The sequence below is a fragment of the Podarcis cretensis genome (assembly GCF_951804945.1).
Source record: "Podarcis cretensis genome assembly, chromosome: 1".
Taxonomy (NCBI): Eukaryota; Metazoa; Chordata; class Lepidosauria; order Squamata; family Lacertidae; genus Podarcis; species Podarcis cretensis.
The window spans coordinates 129170780-129188212 of NC_137170.1; the positions used below are offsets into that span (position 1 = coordinate 129170780).

A 17433-nucleotide genomic window follows, 5' to 3' on the forward strand; every position below is an offset into this window, starting at 1 on the left:
ACTTCAAGTTGATTTTACTAATGTAGCAGCTCCTGATTTGTCAATAATCTTTACATGTTGAACTTGCAAGGAATGGCTACGTTATTATCCCCGTATCACAGGTGGAGTACTAAGGATGAGAGAAGAGTAGGATTTCAAACCAGACACCATGGTTCATAGCTCTGAGCTCCTAATCTACACCAAAACATTGGTCATAACTTAGTATTACAAATACAAGCTACACCAAGCCCTGGGCCGACGCATTCCTCCTTCCTCTTCTAACACATGCCTAAATACAGTAGTACCTCTGGTTGCAAACAGGATCCGTTCCGGAGTCCCGTTCGCAACATGAGCAGAATGCAGCCCGCACCTGCGCATTGCGATTTGCCGCGTCTGCGCATGACGTTCATGTGTCTGCACATGCACGAGCGGCGAAACCCGGAAGTAACCGTTTCCGGTACTTCCGTGTCGCCGCAGGACACAACCTGAAAAAATGTATCATGGAGCAAACGCAACTCGAGGTATGACTGTACTCTGAAAATCTCACTTCTGTTTTATATTAACTACAACTAGTCATGCTCTTCAAGCACAGGCACACTAGTTCATTGTAACTATGGACCCAATTTCAAATCCTAGTTTATGGAACTGGCATGTTTCAACCAAGCCTAGCTAACATTAGCTAATAATAATAATAATAATAATAATAATAATAATAATAATAATAATAATTTATTATTTATACCCCGCCCATCTGGCTGGGCTTCCCCAGCCACTCTGGGCGGCTTCCGAAAAAATATTAAAATACTGTAATACATCAAACATTAAAAGCTTCCCTAAACAGGGCTGCCTTCAGATGTCTTAAGTCTGATAGTTGTTGTTCTCTTTGACATCTGGTGGGAGGGCGTTCCACAGGGAGGGCGCCACTACCGAGAAGGCCCTCTGCCTGGTTCCCTGTAACTTGACTTCTCGCAGTGAGGGAACCACCAGAAGGCCCTCGGTGCTGGACCTCAGTGTCCGGGTAGAACGATGGGAGAGCAGACGCTCCTTCAGATATACTGGATATACCAGCTTGTGCCAGGCTAGTATATCCAGCTAGTATATTGTGCCAGATATACTAGCTACAGTTTTTAGAGTTCAAAAGACACTCACATATAAGCAGAGGGTTTCCAGTCTCCTCTTAGTTGTGCCAGAGAAAGGGGACAGTATGCAAGCCCAAGGCTTGTTCTCAAAATGTAGCCTAATTTTCAAGGTCTACTGAAAGATCCCGTGGTGCAGATTATAAGACATGCCATATAGCCCAAACAGCTACAAAGATGCGCTTGAAAAAATGTGGACAATGCCTGCTGAGATACTAGAAGAATTGTGGAGTACAGAGTTTTCACTGACCTCTGTAGGGCCTTGATGCTGCTCAGGAGGAGCAGAAGTAGAATAAATTACACAAAATGGAAAGAGATGCAGAATAAGTCACACAAAAATTATATGGAGTGGGAAAATTGGGGGTTTAGGAAAAAAGGGACGATGTGTACACAAAGTCTGGCACAATCTCTATTCTAGAATGACTGAGCAGCTCAAATTTTATTTATATAATGTAATGAGTGAACAGCAAAAAGCACATATTTCTGAACAAACATCCATATGCCTCTTTCGCCACACAAAGAGAAAAATCATTATAAATCTGATTATAAATGTGAATGTTCCCCCCTCCCAAATGCGTCACATTTATTAGGACTCCCAAAAGATCAGAATTTTGTCTCTAGCAGATCATGACAGATAACACCATAACACCATATATATAAAATTCATGCCACATCGTTCAGTTGGTCTTCCTGTAAATGATTCTTAGCGGTAACGTTTTCCTCAGAGTGTCCAAATTCCTCCTGGCCTAAGTTTTGGGAAGCAGGAGTGGAGCCAACTGCAACAGATGGAACTTGGTGCTCAGCTACCGTACTCAGCACCTGGGAAGTGTGTTGAGTTAACCGGTCGTTACAGAGCGGAGTCCGCTTGAGTTTTACCGCACGACTGGTTGCAGGCTTCTTCGAAAACGGGGCCTTTAGCGTCCTGTGACAGTCTGCCCCATTTTCAGTGCTCCTAATGGATTCTTGAGAATTTTTAGTCAATTGTGTGGGTTTTGGTACGTCTTTGCACAGCAACGAACTGTCTCTGCTAGGTCGCTTGAGAGTCTTCTGGGAACGGGAAGATGTAGGGCATACTGCTATCTTTACAAAAGCAGAATTCTTAATTGTGATGCGAGTACTTGTTGACGGACCAGAAAACTGAATTGGCTTTCGGCCTGTTCTACTGCTCAAGTGACTTTCTTCTTCTTCTTCAGAAAGATCTATTAATTGTCTGTAAACACGGAGAATAAAATTACTGACTTGACTGCTTTGGGAAATTACGCATAGATCATAACTCAGATGCAACTAAGGGTGCTTCCTACATTCACCTCTGGATACAATATTTCTTATTCCAGGATCTGTTTAAAACTGCAGTAGGTGTATGCATTCAAATTTATTTTTTATATCGGACTTACACAGAGCAAGGAAAAATATACAAGTATAAAACAACTATACAAATTACATGCATATTCAGCCAAAAATAACCAGGCCAACATACTGGAATGAACCAGTTGGATTCAACACAAATAACAGGGAAATCATATTCTTTTATTATCTAATATGGATTGCAGGATATTTCTAAGTACTGAGTCTTATGCTCCTGATTAAATTTTTATGAAATGGGCTAATGGCTGGCTTTGTAATATATAGCGAGAGGCCCACCACACAGATATCTGTGGAATGCGTAACTTACAATTATATATTTTCCTGTTTTAGGGTATGCGTTTGCAGAGGCAGTCCTTAAAATGTGTACAATTATAGTTTTGTTACATTAATTTAGTTATGTAATTAGTATTATGCCAGCTTTTGTAATATACTTACAATTAACAGACTTGATATGAAACCTTCCTGCATCATCTTTTGATTTTACACCCTTATAACTAGGGGATGCACAAATATTAACATGGAGATAACGCTATTTTTGAAATAGTCCCTGTTCCATATGAAGCATTCTTCGAGAAAACAAAACATGATTAGTAAGACGCACCGTCTATGAATTGGAGGCATGCTTTGGAGACTTCCTTTCAAAGGGCGTTCCTCAAGAGTCCAGCATTCTATCAGTTCCTGCGGGACTCGCCAATAACTGACACCTGTAATTTCAAATGCAATTTTAATACAATATTCAAGGTGTTTCTGTCAAATGTATAAGCCCAATGATATGCAATCAGGGATCACTGGCAACTCTTTCAGACACCATATATCTCCCCAGTGCTCAACTATAATGCTTTCTTTGGGGAACTTGGCACAATGTACTCCCACCCTAAATCGTTATTTTCCTAATTAAAGAGCTAAATGTTTTATTTACAGTCTTTTTTCCTTCTCTCAAAAAACTGTCTGATACAGTGGTGTCATGTTGGTTCCGGAAAAGAGAGGGGAGGGAGAATGTGATGCTGGGTGGCCTAAATCCTGCTTGTAAGAATGTGCAAGCGTTCAGAACTCACAGGTCTCTTCTTCAGACAGAGCGAACACTCAAATTTAAACTAACATACTGTGAGAGGTGAGTGCTGCCAAAGCCGGCATAGATAAAACTCCAGGCTCGCTGCCAGTTGCTGTCTTTTAGATTTATTTATAAAGTTCAAGGAAAGTTTCCAGAGCTTCAAAGCATGTCCGACCCTGTCGGCTTAGATGCCTCGAATGGTTTTTTTTACTTTTTCTTCCCCAGCAGGCTAGGCGGCGGAAACCCCACCTCTGATTTCCTCTGTTCAAAGAATAACTAGTTCCGGGCTCAGCCTCCCCCCTCCCTGCCTCTTCTGCGCTGTCAGACAAAGGCTACTAATTATCTCTTTAGGCTCTCTATAAGTGCTGATCTCTCCCCTTAGCTCTTTTGCCGTTTGCATCTCCCTGACACATACATCATGTACAGAAGGTTGAAAGCTCTCCCAAATATACTTCCTTACTATAATGATAATAATAATAATAATAATAATAATAATAATAATAATAATTTATTATTTATTATTTATACCCCACCCATCTGGCTGAGTTTCCCCAGCCACTCTGGGCGGCTCCCAATCAAGTGTTAAAAACAGTACAGCGTTAAATATTAAAAACTTCCCTGAATTCCCTGAACTTGCATGTATTTCACATTTGCCTTCAGCATTATTAATCAAAGTAGTGGACAAGTATTTGAAGCCAAGTGACATTAATGTCCAAGAAACATGAATTTATCTAGGCTAAGATAAAATGTCTACAAATTTTCTCCTAGGTTAATAAAAAACAACCAACCACCAGAAGAGATCTTCCAAAGATATTCCACAAGCATGTCTGTAAACTTAAATCTTAAAACTTAAAGCAGTGCACAACTGCAATGCAAAATAAATTGGCTGTTTTGAGAGCTCAATAGGACCAGTGTATGAAAGCACAGACTTTTAAATAGATAAATACATCCATAACCTAGCATTCTGCCAATTGCAATGCTTCCCCACCACACACAGACAATTCAATTATTCCCTTTCTTTACTAAAGGATAGTTGGAAATATAGCCTGCCTGCCCTTCACAAATTGACACTATTTCAGGACAAACAGTTGCAGGATAAAACATTTATTCTTTACGGAAAATACTATCAGAAACATGAGATACCTCTCCCTTCCCAAGCCTCAAATGCATCCATCATCTTTTCCAATTCGGACCCTGAATAATAGCTCCAGATATATTGGACATTGTTTCCGGCTTCCCTGGAGAAAAAAATGTAGAAAAAGAGGGGAAATTACGCTGCTTTACAAGCTGAATAATAATTTTTAAAAATTGCTAAAAGTCTAAAAGCAAAATATGTTTAAAACTGATGGCATAAAAACGCAGTTTTCCCAATTTTGTAATATACCTTCATTGTCAAAAACCACAATTCTTTTGAGTTTCATTCTCACGACTGTAAATGGTTTCCATTTCTGTGGCGACTGCCCATTTGTGGAATGCTCTCCCCAGAGAGGCTTGCCTGACACCTTCCTTACATATCTTGCGGTGCCAAGTGAAGCCTTTGGCTGATAAACATTCAATGGCCTTTTAAATGGGTTTTTGAGAGAGGGAGTCATTGGTTCGTTTTTGTTTTATTAAGTGTTTCCATGTTGCATTTTTATGTTAATAACTGCCCTGGGATCTTCTGATGAATGGTGGTATGCAAATTTATTAAATACTAATAACAACTTTTCCCCACAAATGGGAACGTTCACAGAAATTATTGAATCACTCAGCCAATGGCACTAAGGTTAGTCTTAATGGGTCCATCAAGCTTCAGTGTTGCCATTTAGACAACGGCTTGCAGCAACTGGCTTTAAACAAGCTTCTCCTTTTCTTGCTTTCTCTGCACCAAGGTTTAAGCAACACTCTCACCTAACTGTCTAGGGGGAAAATACACAAAATAAACAACAGGTACCACTGACGTCTTCTGATACTCAAAAACAATTCTTTTGAGTATTGTCTTATGAATATTCTAGTAAGTCTAGTGTTTCCCACATTCAGGTTGACTATTATTTATTTATATCTGGAGGAGAAGCATTTACCGTATTTTTCGCCCTATAGGACACAATTTTCCCCTCCAAAAATGAAGGGGAAATCTGGGTGCGTCCTATGGGGCGAATGCAGGCTTTCGCTGAAGCTTGGAGAGCGAGAGGGGTCGGTGCGCACTGACCCCTTTCGCTCTCCAGGCTTCCGGAAGACATCCGCAGCCTAGGCAGCCCTGCGGGAGTTCCCGCAGGGCTGTCTAGGCTGCGGATAGCAGCTTGCTTCCCGGAGCGCCGGGCGCGCTGAAAGCAGAGCACCCGGCGCTTCGGGAACACACCCGGCGTGAAGGGTGCCCTGAAGCAGAGCGCCCCTCGCGCCGGGCAGACATCCGCAGTGTGGGGAGCCCTGCAGGAGTTCCCCGCAGGGCTCCCCACACTGCGGATAGCAGCCTGCCGCCCGGTGGGCAAGGCGCCCTGAAGCAGAGCGCCCCGCTCGCCAGGCAGACATTGGCCAGCCCCACAAGCTCGGGGGACAGCAGGGAGGCGCAGCGCCGCCATCCCACTGTTCCTCGATCTGGTTCGGTTTCCCCGACCTGGTTTTGGGGGGGAAATAAAGGGAATTTTTTTTCCCTTTATTTCCCCCCCAAAAAACTAGGAGCGTCCTATGGGACGAAAAATACGGTAGATGTTCCAGCCTTTGCTTTTGTTTATGATCAACTGGGGCCCAAAGTATTTAACAATAATCCACCAATATTAATATAATGAAGGAAATTTGTGTAACTAAGCATCTCTTTAAACTCCATAGGCATGGAAGAGATGTGCATGTTTTTACACATCTAATACTGCCATCTCTAAAGTAGATACAGTCAAATCTCAGTTTCCAAACGCCTCCGTTCTGGAACGTTTCCGGTTTTTGAACGTTTTTCGGAAGCTGAACGTTAGACGTGGCTTCCGCTTGAGTGCAGGAAGCTCCTGCAGCCAATTGGATGCCGCGCCTCAGTTCTTGAACATTTCAGAAGCCAAACGGGCTTCCGGAACAGATTATGTTTTGACAACAGAGGTTTGACTGTACAAGAGTCTCAGCAGAATTTTACAAGCACACTTTAACGTAATCACATGACTATAAAGCTTCTTACCTCTTGTAAATATTTTTGCTGTGTAATCTTCCTCCCAGCTCCTTTTCAATTGCTGCTTTTCCATCAGCTCTTGTGGTGTACACACCCATTATTCTGCTCTCACAACTTGCACCAGAAGTGTTGAGGTAGTGTAAGACCCACACTTTAGGCTTAGTGCATATTAAGCCGTAAGACTCACAAAAATCTAGAAGTGCCTGGGGAGGAAATATACAAATACATACAAACAATTTCATTATTTTCTGTGTGATTGAGGGACTTTAAAAGAGCACAAAAATGTGCTCAGACTAAACCTGTACATGTTTACTTATAAATCCCACTAAGTTCAATTGTACTTACTTGCAAGTGTGCAAAAGGACTGCAACCTTACTGCTTTTACTCTGAATAACAGACAACGGAGGCATTTTCTTTTAGGACAGTGGGCTGTTGCCCCATTAGAGCCCATTGGCCTCACAAATGTGTCCTGCCCCCTATCTCCCACCCATATAAGCCACTTGCTTTGCATTTGCCTGGTCCATTCATCCACCCATCCATTCATAAATGAATGAATGAATGAATGCAAGGCTTGTAGTTATCAATACACCTCAGGGCACCCTTATGTCACTTTGGTTTCACTGTGTTTGGGGTGTTTTTATTTTTTTCAATTTCTGAGTCAACTTTACCTTGCATAGGGCAATCCTGGGTATCCCAGGATCAGATCAATGCCACCCCTGTGCTTCAACTGCTAATGACGTTTTTAAATTTAATTTTAATTTAATGGCACAGGAAAATTCCCGTACCTTTTTGAGTTCTGTGTTTGATCTTAAAGAATAGGTCTCCATTTCATTGGCCAAATGGTCAGCAAGATTGTAAGGGTAAGGAATGCCGAAGTAATCAGCTTCTTCGTGCAATGCAATTCGCGTCTGCTCATCTTCTGGTAGCTGAACCTCTCCGTGAAGATAATCCAAGAGGTATTTAAAGAGGCTGCCATCTCGATCAATAAGGCAAGCTCCTGTAAAGGTAAATAAAAATATGTACAACATTTATAATGTGCCTATCCTTCAAAGAGTTGAAGGCAACACATATACTACTTCACCCTCCTTTATTCTTCCAAGCAACCCTGAAAAGTAGGTTTGGCTGAGAAAGAGTAAATGGCCCAAGATCACCCAATGAGCTTCATGGCTGAATGGGGATTTGAATCCATTTTTTGAGAAGGGCATGGTTATCATAACTGCATCCAAGCTGTCAGTTCATCAAACAAACACAGTCGTACCTTGGATCCCGAATGCCTTGCGAGTTGAACGTTTTGGCTCTCGAACGCCACAAACCCGGAAGTGAGTGTTCTGGTTTGCAAAGGTTCTTTGGAACCCGAACGTCCGACGCAGCTTCCGATTGGCTGCAAGAGCTTCCTGCAGCCAATCGGAAGCCGCGCCTTAGTTTCCGTACGTTCTGGAAGTCAAATGGACTTCCGTAAAGGATTCCATTCGACTTCCGGGGTACCGCTGTATATCTCAGTTCGCTCTTCTTGGCGGTGTTATATTTTAAGAAGACGTATCTTTTTTCAATCTCTCTTTCAGATTTGCTCAAATAAAATACTAGACACAAAGAACCTGTGTATGTATTAACCGACAGACAATATCAAAAGGCAAACATAATTAAAAAGGCTAATTCTTTCCTCAACCAGCTACATTAGTTTGTTGCTTGTGGCAAGCGATTCACAGCCCCGACTAAGTGCTAAACCTGAACACAGGCCCTAACTGCATTAAGGAAAGTCCTCTCTCCTGCTGGGGAATCATAACCTGAGGCAGCATAAACAAGTCGCTGGGGAGGCAGGAAGAGAAGAGAGATGCCCTGAAAATCTTTTATTTGGACAGCCCCTTGATAGAGTCTCTCCTTATCCGGAGGATTTGCAATAGTTGGCATCAGACTGATCAGAGAAGATGGAAAGATTTTGTTTTGTTCTGTTTCCCCCTGCTGAATGGATCTTAGCTCACATCCTTGAGCAAACTAGTACAGTGGTGCCTCGCAAGACGAAATTAATTCGTTCTGCGAGTTTTTTCGTCTTACGATTTTTTCGTCTTGCGAAGCACGGACTTTGGAAAAGCTTCAAAAATCACCAAAGTCTTCAAAAACCTCAAAAAAGGCTACCACACCCCGAGCTATGAGTTGCTCCTCGAAGTGAATGCATGGTTTTAAGAAAGAGGAAACAAACTTGCAAGACGTTTTCGTCTTGCGAAGCAAGCCCATAGGGAAATCCGTCTTGCGAAGCAACTCAAAAAACGAAAAACTCTTTCGTTTTGCGAGTTTTTCGTCTTTCGAGGCATTCGTCTTGCGAGGTACCACTGTACTACTTCCTGCACAGGCTCCAAGGAAATCATCTGTGAATGGAAGGAAGGCTACACCCCAAGAGTAAACTGATGCAGATGGCAAAACCCCAGAGATGTTAGCTTGCAAGAAGCGTTCGCTTTGTGAACAGCAGTCCAGAGAAAAAGAGAAACACCAGAAGTTGCCTTATATTGAGTCAGACCATTGATTAATCAAACTCAGTAACATCAACACTGACTGGAAGACACTTTCCAGGGTTTCAGGTAGGATTTTTTCAGCTCTTTTCTCTATTATAGTATTCTCCTCTATTGTTCAAAATTGTCCATCTTTCTACTTAATTTGGGACCAGTCAGACAAAATGGCTGACGTCACGCTGTAATTTTTGCCTGAGGGAAATCTGTCAAATTCTAAATATACTGAGAGCAAAAGAAAATATTATTCAAACCACACCTGTGCTGCCTAGATGAACCAAACGATTGATGATGTTGCCAATCCTATATTCAAGCACAGAGATGTAGTGACATCTTTAGCTCTTTGCAGCCCTACATTGTATTCTATGATACTTGATGTTTTTCTTCTACCACACTTTATTGGAAATCGCTAACCTTTAAACTATTAAATAAGTTGCTCATTATACTGGAAATAATAAAAATTACAATGCATTTGTATTGACCCATGCTTATTATCCCTTGGCCAAAGCTGGAAAAATATTAGAAAATTGAATTCATAATTACTTTACAATCAAGTTTTAGTTATTTACTACTTTTTTTTACCTGTGTCATCCATTTTCAGAGGAAATCGTCCACTGAACATAGATGCTAGCATTGAGTCCTTAAAACGGCATAAAGATTTACGCCTAGCGGTGTACATACATCCGCCAACATTAAGCCGAATAATATCTGCGACCTTTTCGCTCTTGCTATCTTCCATCGCATTTGTAGCTAACGTTGCAGGCTGGGTGGTGTGCTTTCAAAGCTGTAAAAAGAGTAAAAATTGTACTCAGAACACTGAATAACTTGGCTTCTCCATTAAGATCAATAATTTATGCTCCTGAAAAGGCAGATAAAAAGCATTTATAACATTTATAAGTTGCCTTTCCTCCAAGAAATTAAAGGCAGCATATATTTGAACCCCAGCATAAGGACAGAGATGGGTTTACTTTTTAAAATTTCTTAGTCGCTTTATCTTGCCCAGAGCAATCCTGGGTCTTCCAGGATCAGTTTACACAACCACTCAAAAGGACTGGATGTAAATGACCCAGTTATCTGCAATGGAACATGAAAGGGCACTGCTAGGCTAATGCCTCTTCTCTACAAGAACATCTGCATTGTTTTGGCAAGTAAGCAGGACAGAACTGGATGGCATCACCTCGACTACTGAGAAATGTCATGTGAACCACTTGCCACCTGTTTACCCAGTCCAATAGTCAAGCCACTAGACCAGCCTTCACCAACTTAGTGCCCCTCCCTCAGATACTTTGGACTACCACTCCCATGATAACTGACCATGCTGGCAAGGGCTGATGGGAGTTGTAGTCCAAAAGCAAGGGGTGATGGGAGTTGTTGATATTTCAAGAGAGTCTTGAGATGCCTTCATTGCATGGGTTTGGGCTAGGTCAGGCATGGGCAAACTCAGCCCTCCAGATGTTTTGGGACTACAACTCCCATCATCGCTGACCACTGGTCCTGTTAGCTAGGGATGACCTAGCCCAAACCCATGCAATGAAGGCATCTCAAGACTCTCTTGAAATATCAACAGCCTCAGATATGCAGATGACACAACCTTGATGGCAGAAAGTGAGGAGGAATTAAAGAACATTTTATTGAGGGTGAAAGAGGAGAGTGCAAAATATGGTCTGAAGCTCAACATCAAAAAAACGAAGATCATGGCCACTGGCCTCATCACCTCCTGGCAAATAGAAGGAGAAGAAATGGAGGCATTGAGAGATTCGGCTCCAGGATCACTGCAGATTGTGACAGCAGTCATGACATTAAAAGACACCTGCTTCTTGGGAGAAAAGGGATGATAAACCTAGACAGCATCTTAAAAAGCAGAGACATCACCTTGCCAACAAAGGCCCGTATAGTTAAGGCTATGGTTTTCCAGTAGTGATGTATGGAAGTGAGCGCTGGACCATAAAGAAGGCTGATTGCCAAAGAATTGATGCTTTTGTATTACAGTGGTACCTCGGGTTAAGTACTTAATTCATACCGGAGGTCCATTCTTAACCTGAAACTGTTTTTAACCTAAAGCACCACTTTAGCCAATGGGGCCTCCTGCTGCTGCCGTACCGCCGCCGCACGATTTCTGTTCTCATCCTGAAGCAAAGTTCTTAACCCGAGGTCCTATTTCTGGGTTATCGGAGTCTGTAACCTGAAGCGTATGTAACCCGAGGTACCACTGTATGGTGCTGGAGGAGACTCTTGAGAGTCCCATGGACTGCAAGAAGATCAAACCTATCCATTTTGAAAGAAATCAGCCCTGACTGCTCACTGGAAGGACAGATCCTGAAGCTGAGGCTCCAATACTTTGGCCACCTCATGAGAAGAGAAGACTCCCTGGACAAGACCCTGATGTTGGGAAAGATGGAGGGCACAAGGAGAAGGGGACGACAGAGGACGAGATGGTTGGACAGTGTTCTCGAAGCTAACAACATGAGTCTGACCAAACTGCGGGAGGCAGTGGAAGACAGGAGGGCCTGGCATGTTCTGGTCCATGGGGTCACAAAGAGTCGGACATGACTAAACAACAACAACAACAAGACTCTCTTAAGTCTGAGGAACGCGCCTCCTCCGCTCCCTTTCCAAACGGCTTCGTGGCCCCGACACCGCCATGGTTCTTGAGCCGCCTGAGGCAAAGGGGTCGACGCAAAGCAGCCAGGCCGGTGAAAAGGGGGGGAGGGGCCCAAGCCTCCAGTTGCCTCCCCGCCCCACCCCACCCCCGCCGTGGAAGAGTTGGGTGTGAGGGGGATAGACTGAGGCGCGAGTGGGGAGCCGAGAGGGAAGGAAGGACAACCGCGGCAGCTCGTTACCTTTCCCGGTTCGAAGCTCCGCCCACCTCTTCGTCACCACTGTCGTCACGGCCCTCCAGCCGCGCGCCGAGCCTCTCCCGCCACACCATTCGAGGGGGAGGGGGAGGAGGGAGACGCTGTGGCGCGTGCGCAGAGGCGCCTGCGTTCAACGGAGGGAAGGTTGTTGGACTACAACTCCCATCATCCTCTGGGAGGAGCGGGAATGGAGTGAACGGAATAACGAAGGAATCGATATCTGTCTATGATGGCGCTGACGTTGAGATACCTCCGCTGCAGGGAGGCTGGACGAGATGTAGCGCGATCGTAGAAGCAAGACCCCACCAGCACCACCACGGGGTTCAAAGGCCAGCAGCGTCCGAAACAAGCACACAACTTGCCCGTCTATTCGCAGAGGCGGCGAACCTCGCAGCCCTCCTTATGTTCCCTTCTTTTCTAAACTTTGGGTCCCCCCAATGTTGTTGGGCTATGGGACTACAACTCCCATCGTGCCCTAGCTAGCAAGACCAGTGGTCTGGGATGATGGGAGTTGTAGTCCAACAAACAGCTGGAGACCCAAAGTGGAGAAACGCTGCCCGCCAGGATGAAGGGTTGCAGGCTGCTCAGCCCTCGAATAGGATTGTATTTGAAAGTTAATTCCTTTCGAGGAATGAATTGATTGATTGATTGATTGATTGATTGATTGATTGATTGTAGGGTCGGCAGGGACCCCGAGGGTAGATCTCCAGAACCAGATGGGTTCTTCTGCGTGGATTTTTGTAAACGTAATTCATTTGCTCTGATTCCAGGACAAATGGGCAAAGGCATTGGGCTGTGGTCCAGGAGGGAGGGAATCCCTGCCCAGCCAGAAGGACCCCCACCTGGGAGAAACTACAAAGGGGCTGCACCACTCTGGGGCTTTTGCAGAGAAGGCTGTGCCCGGCCAGAGAGGCCACCTGGGACCACGCAGGCAGATCGGTCCAGCCCAGATGCAGGAGGTGTTAAAAAATAATGTTCTTGTGTTGAGGATCGATGGCTGTAGTTTTGACATCCGTGTAAACAAGCGAGGAGAAAAATGCTGCAATCTTGCCTGCAAGCACTAGAAGGAGCCCACAACCCACCTGGGAGCATCTGTTCACTCTCAGAAAGAAACCTTTTACAGGTAAGCTCAACGGTTCTTTTTATTTCTTGCTGGAAGTATTTATTGTTCTATAGACTCTGAGAGAATCCCTTCTCAATGAGCAATTTACATGAGATTTTGGTTTTTTGGTCGTTTTTCTTTTAAATTTTATGCTTATCAGATTTCTACATTTCACTAATTTTACAATCATTTTAATATTTCAAAACTTGACTTCCTTCCCCCTTTCTGTAGTTTCTTAGATTTATTTTTAATATCTTCTGCATATCTAAATTAACTTAATTTGCTCATTTATTCATCTACTTTAAATATATACTCCTATAAAACTGCAGGTTATTACAATAATCCTGCCAATGTTCTTATCTATTTACAGTTTATCTGTAAATATTCAATAAACCATTCTTCTATAAAAAGTTTGTTATCTTGATTTCTTATTCTTCCGGTAGGTTTCGCGATTTCTGCATTTTCCACAAGTTTTTGTATCCATTCTTCCTTTGCTGAGACTTCTGCTTCTTTCTATTTGTGGGCGAGTAACATTCGTGCCAGGACGCAGGTAGCGCTGTGGGTTAAACCACAGAGCCTAATCCCTGCGACGGGGTGAGCTCCCGTTGTTCGGTCCCAGCAGTTCAAAAGCACATCAAAGTGCAAGTAGATAAATAGGTACCGCTCCAGCGGGAAGGTAAACGGCGTTTCCGCGCGCTGCTCTGGTTTCGCCAGAAGCAGCTTAGTCATGCTGGCCACATGACCCGGAAGCTGTACGGTGGCTCCTTCAGCCAGTGAAGTGAGATGAGCTGCCTTATGGGATATCTTCAGGAGAAAAAAGGCTAAGGAGTAAACCCAACGCAAATCTGAAGTAGAGCCCCTAAATTGGACGGATTGTGTCTTGTACAGTACACCTCTTTGTGGCAACTCCTGCAGTCAAGCTGGTGCTAAACGTGTTGCTCTGCTTTCCTTTGGACCACATCAACAAGGCCAAGGGCAGCCCAGAACCTCCATACACGCTGCCCAGGCTTGCGTCCCAAGGAGGTCACTTCTGTGCTGCTAAAGCAGTGGTTTCACTTCACCCTTCGCGGTGCATTCCATTGTCTCTTGAGACAAATGGAGGCCAACAATATATAATTACAGGCGTACCTTGGAAGTCGAACTGCCTAGTTCTCGAATGATTTGGCTCCCAAACAATCAAAACACGGAAGTGACTGTTCCAGTTTTCAAATGTTCTTTTGAAAGCCGGACATCCGACGGAGCTTCCACAGCTTCCGATTGGCTGCAGGAGCTTCCTGCAGCCAATCAGAAGCCACGATTTGGTTTTCGAACGTTTTGAAAGTCGAACGGACTTCCAGAATGGATTCCGTTCGACTTCCAAGGTACGACTGTACACATATGCTTACACAAATGATAGCTCTGTTGGGAGAGCATGAGACTCTTAATATCAGAGTCTCAGAGTTGTGCATTTGAGCCCCACATTGGGAAAAAGATTCCTGTATTGCAAGGGGGTTGGACTAGAATCAGGCATGTCTAACAGGTAGATCATGATCTATTGGTAGATCGCAGGGTGTTCCTGGTAGACCCTGGTTGATCTCTGGTCCCTCAGTGATCTCCTTGCAAAAAAGCTCCACAACTTTGGCTTCCTAAAGAAAGCTCAATAACTTTGAGTAGATCACTGCCAGTCTTTTTACGACAATGGGTAGATCACGGCCAGTTTTTTTATACTGTGAGTAGATCGCAGTCTATTGTGAGTTGGACGTCCCTGGACTAGATGACCCTCGTGATCCCTTCCAACACTATGATTTGATGACTTTCTATGACACACACAGAGAGAGAGAGAGAGAGAGAGAGAGAGAGAATATCACAGGGTGCTTACAGACAATATGTTTATTGTGCATTCATCTTGATTTGGGGGGAGCTTTTCAGTGCATTTTCTCATCACTTGCCTTACTTCAAACAGTCTGATATTTTGGGGAAGTGGCTTTGTTGTGCAAGAGCTACAAATCAATTGCAACTGTGCAAGCTGACCTCAATACATTATTGAATCCCACACAAAACAGATGATCTAAAAGCACCCACAGTCCAGAAAGTGTGATCTGCATGCAGAAGCAGGCTTCTGAATAAGGAGGCTGCAGAAGCAGTTTCCCTTGCTGGATAAATGCATCCTGCAGCTGCAGCTATTTGCATACACAGTGCATATGGTTTGGCAAAGCAGACCCCATGTTCGGAAGGTGGAGGAAAGTTAACAGTAGTAAACATCTGTCTGGTTGAATATGCCTGTGCAGGGATCCTTCCAACTTGTAGCATGTGTTTTTTGTGATGCTCAGCCTATACATTTGTAGATAAGAAGCCTCTTCTACAAGAAGTCAATTTACATTGTATTAATTCACAGCAACAATGAAACCTCACACCACTCAAAATTAATTTTTGTTGTTGTTTAATCGTTTCCGACTCTTTGTGACCCCATGGACCAGAGCACGCCAGGCACTCCTGTCTTCCACTGCCTCCCGCAGTTTGGTTAAAATTAATTAGTGCTTTGTAAATCAAAGCTAACAATGGGCATGATCCATATAAATTTAACCACTTGACTATGGGTGTTAAGCATAAATGTGTACAGTGGTACCTCTGGTTGCGAATGGGATCCATCCCGGAGGTCCATTTGCAACATGAAAAGAGCGCAACCCGCAGCGGCGCGTCTGCACACGCGCAGGTTGTGATTCGTCACTTCTGCGCATGCGCGTGACGTCATTTTGCGCTTCTGCACATGCGCAAGCAGAGATTTAGGATCAGAGTTTTCCTGCTCTTAGATGGGCTATGTTCCCAGGTTGACCAGCCCCATAATGCAACAGGAAATGTTATAATACCTTCCAGTGAGTGCCTGGCATGTTTGATCCCACACACTGCTCATGCTGACTAGGGTTCAAATCACCATTCAGATGATTCATCATGATCCTCAAGTTGTTGGTCCCAACAATTGGTGTGGCTCCTGCCACTAGGCAAGCCTTCTATCATACCAATAACATGAGGCCATGACTGTGGCCCTATAATCAGTTTTTTCCCCAATAGAATACTAAGATGGCATAACTTTGACATAAATTAGAAAGGCTCAGCAAAAGAGATTGCTGAGGCAGCAAATATATAAATAAATAAAGTAGCTTTGAGTGTTTCAATTACATTTTTTTCCACAGTGATTGCACAAAACCATCAGTTACTCATTAGCTACACACAGTAACTCACTGCAGCATGGGTTTTATGCATGGTCAATTATCTGTGGTAACAACTGTTTGGAAAAAGATTTACTAAGCGGTAAAGATTAACTAAGAACCCCATGGTGAAACCTGGAATATAATTACATTTGCTGTTGGGAACAGAGGAGCATAGATAAAACTATTTGCCCATCTAGCCCAGTCTTGTCTGCTGTAACTGGCAGTTCTCCCGGGTGTCAGGTAAAAATATTTCCCATATTTCCCATCTGTCAGGAGACGCCAGAAATTGAACTAGGAACCTTCTGCTGGCAGATATTATCCCACAGAAGCAAACAACCCTCCTTTTGGAATCCCACTTGCCCTAATGCCTCCATTTATGTTCCAAATCTATGTCTAAAGCTATGATCCTATGCATGCATGAGAATAAGCATGAACTTCCAATCAAACATGTATGGAATTGGGCTGTAAATTGTTTTTACAATAGCTGGGACACGCTTTACAAGCATATATAATTTGTGCTGGATAGTTAGGAAGCTGGAGCAGTAGGCTCAAAGCGAGAGGTTCAGGACTACTCTCAAGTACAGTGGTACCTCAGGTTACATACGCTTCAGGTTACAGACTCTGATAACCCAGAAATAGTGCTTCAGGTTAAGAACTTTGATTCAGGATGAGAACATAAATCGTGCTCTGGCGGCCCGGCGGCAGCAGGAGGCCCCATTAGCTAAAGTGGTGTTTCAGGTTAAGAACAGTTTCAGGTTAAGTTCGGACCTCCGGAACGAATTAAGTACTTAACCTGAGGTACCACTGTACCAGCTTTTGTTTAGAAATGGCAGTACTGAACACTGAAGGATGTCAACTGAACCCTAAATAAGAAACAATGTGGCAACGTGAGGAAACGATGGTGGTCATATGTTCAGAGGAGGGGGAACCTGATTTTAAGAAACTATTAATTTGGGTTGATTTGTAATAATTTGGAAAATTACCGGTAATAATAATTTGGAAAAAAGGAAAAGAAACGGCAGCGCAATCCTACAAAAACAATTGGTCAGCAATATGATTTGCCGGGTGGCGCTGTGGGTTAAACCACAGAGCCTAGGGCTTGTTTGATCAGAAGGTTGGCGGTGTGAAT

General features: G+C 43.7%; 1 protein-coding gene across 2 annotated transcripts; it reads right to left on the reverse strand.

Annotated features, from left to right (window-relative positions):
* Positions 1 to 1547: 1547 nt before the first annotated feature.
* KCTD18 (potassium channel tetramerization domain containing 18) lies at positions 1548 to 16941 on the reverse strand. 2 transcript variants are annotated; one of them, XM_079980791.1, is made up of 7 exons: positions 16452 to 16941; positions 9742 to 9943; positions 7444 to 7655; positions 6668 to 6861; positions 4675 to 4769; positions 3082 to 3184; positions 1548 to 2325 (listed from the first exon to the last, which is right to left on the reverse strand). In XM_079980791.1, the coding sequence occupies exons 2-7, from the start codon at positions 9896 to 9898 to the stop codon at positions 1779 to 1781; spliced, it is 1308 nt and encodes a 435-aa protein (XP_079836917.1). In that variant the 5' UTR covers positions 9899 to 9943; positions 16452 to 16941; the 3' UTR covers positions 1548 to 1778. The 2 variants fall into 2 exon arrangements, with proteins under 2 accessions (XP_079836917.1, XP_079836916.1); XM_079980790.1 differs by lacking the exon at positions 16452 to 16941 and adding an exon at positions 12000 to 12058.
* Between the last annotated feature and the right edge of the window lie 492 nt (positions 16942 to 17433).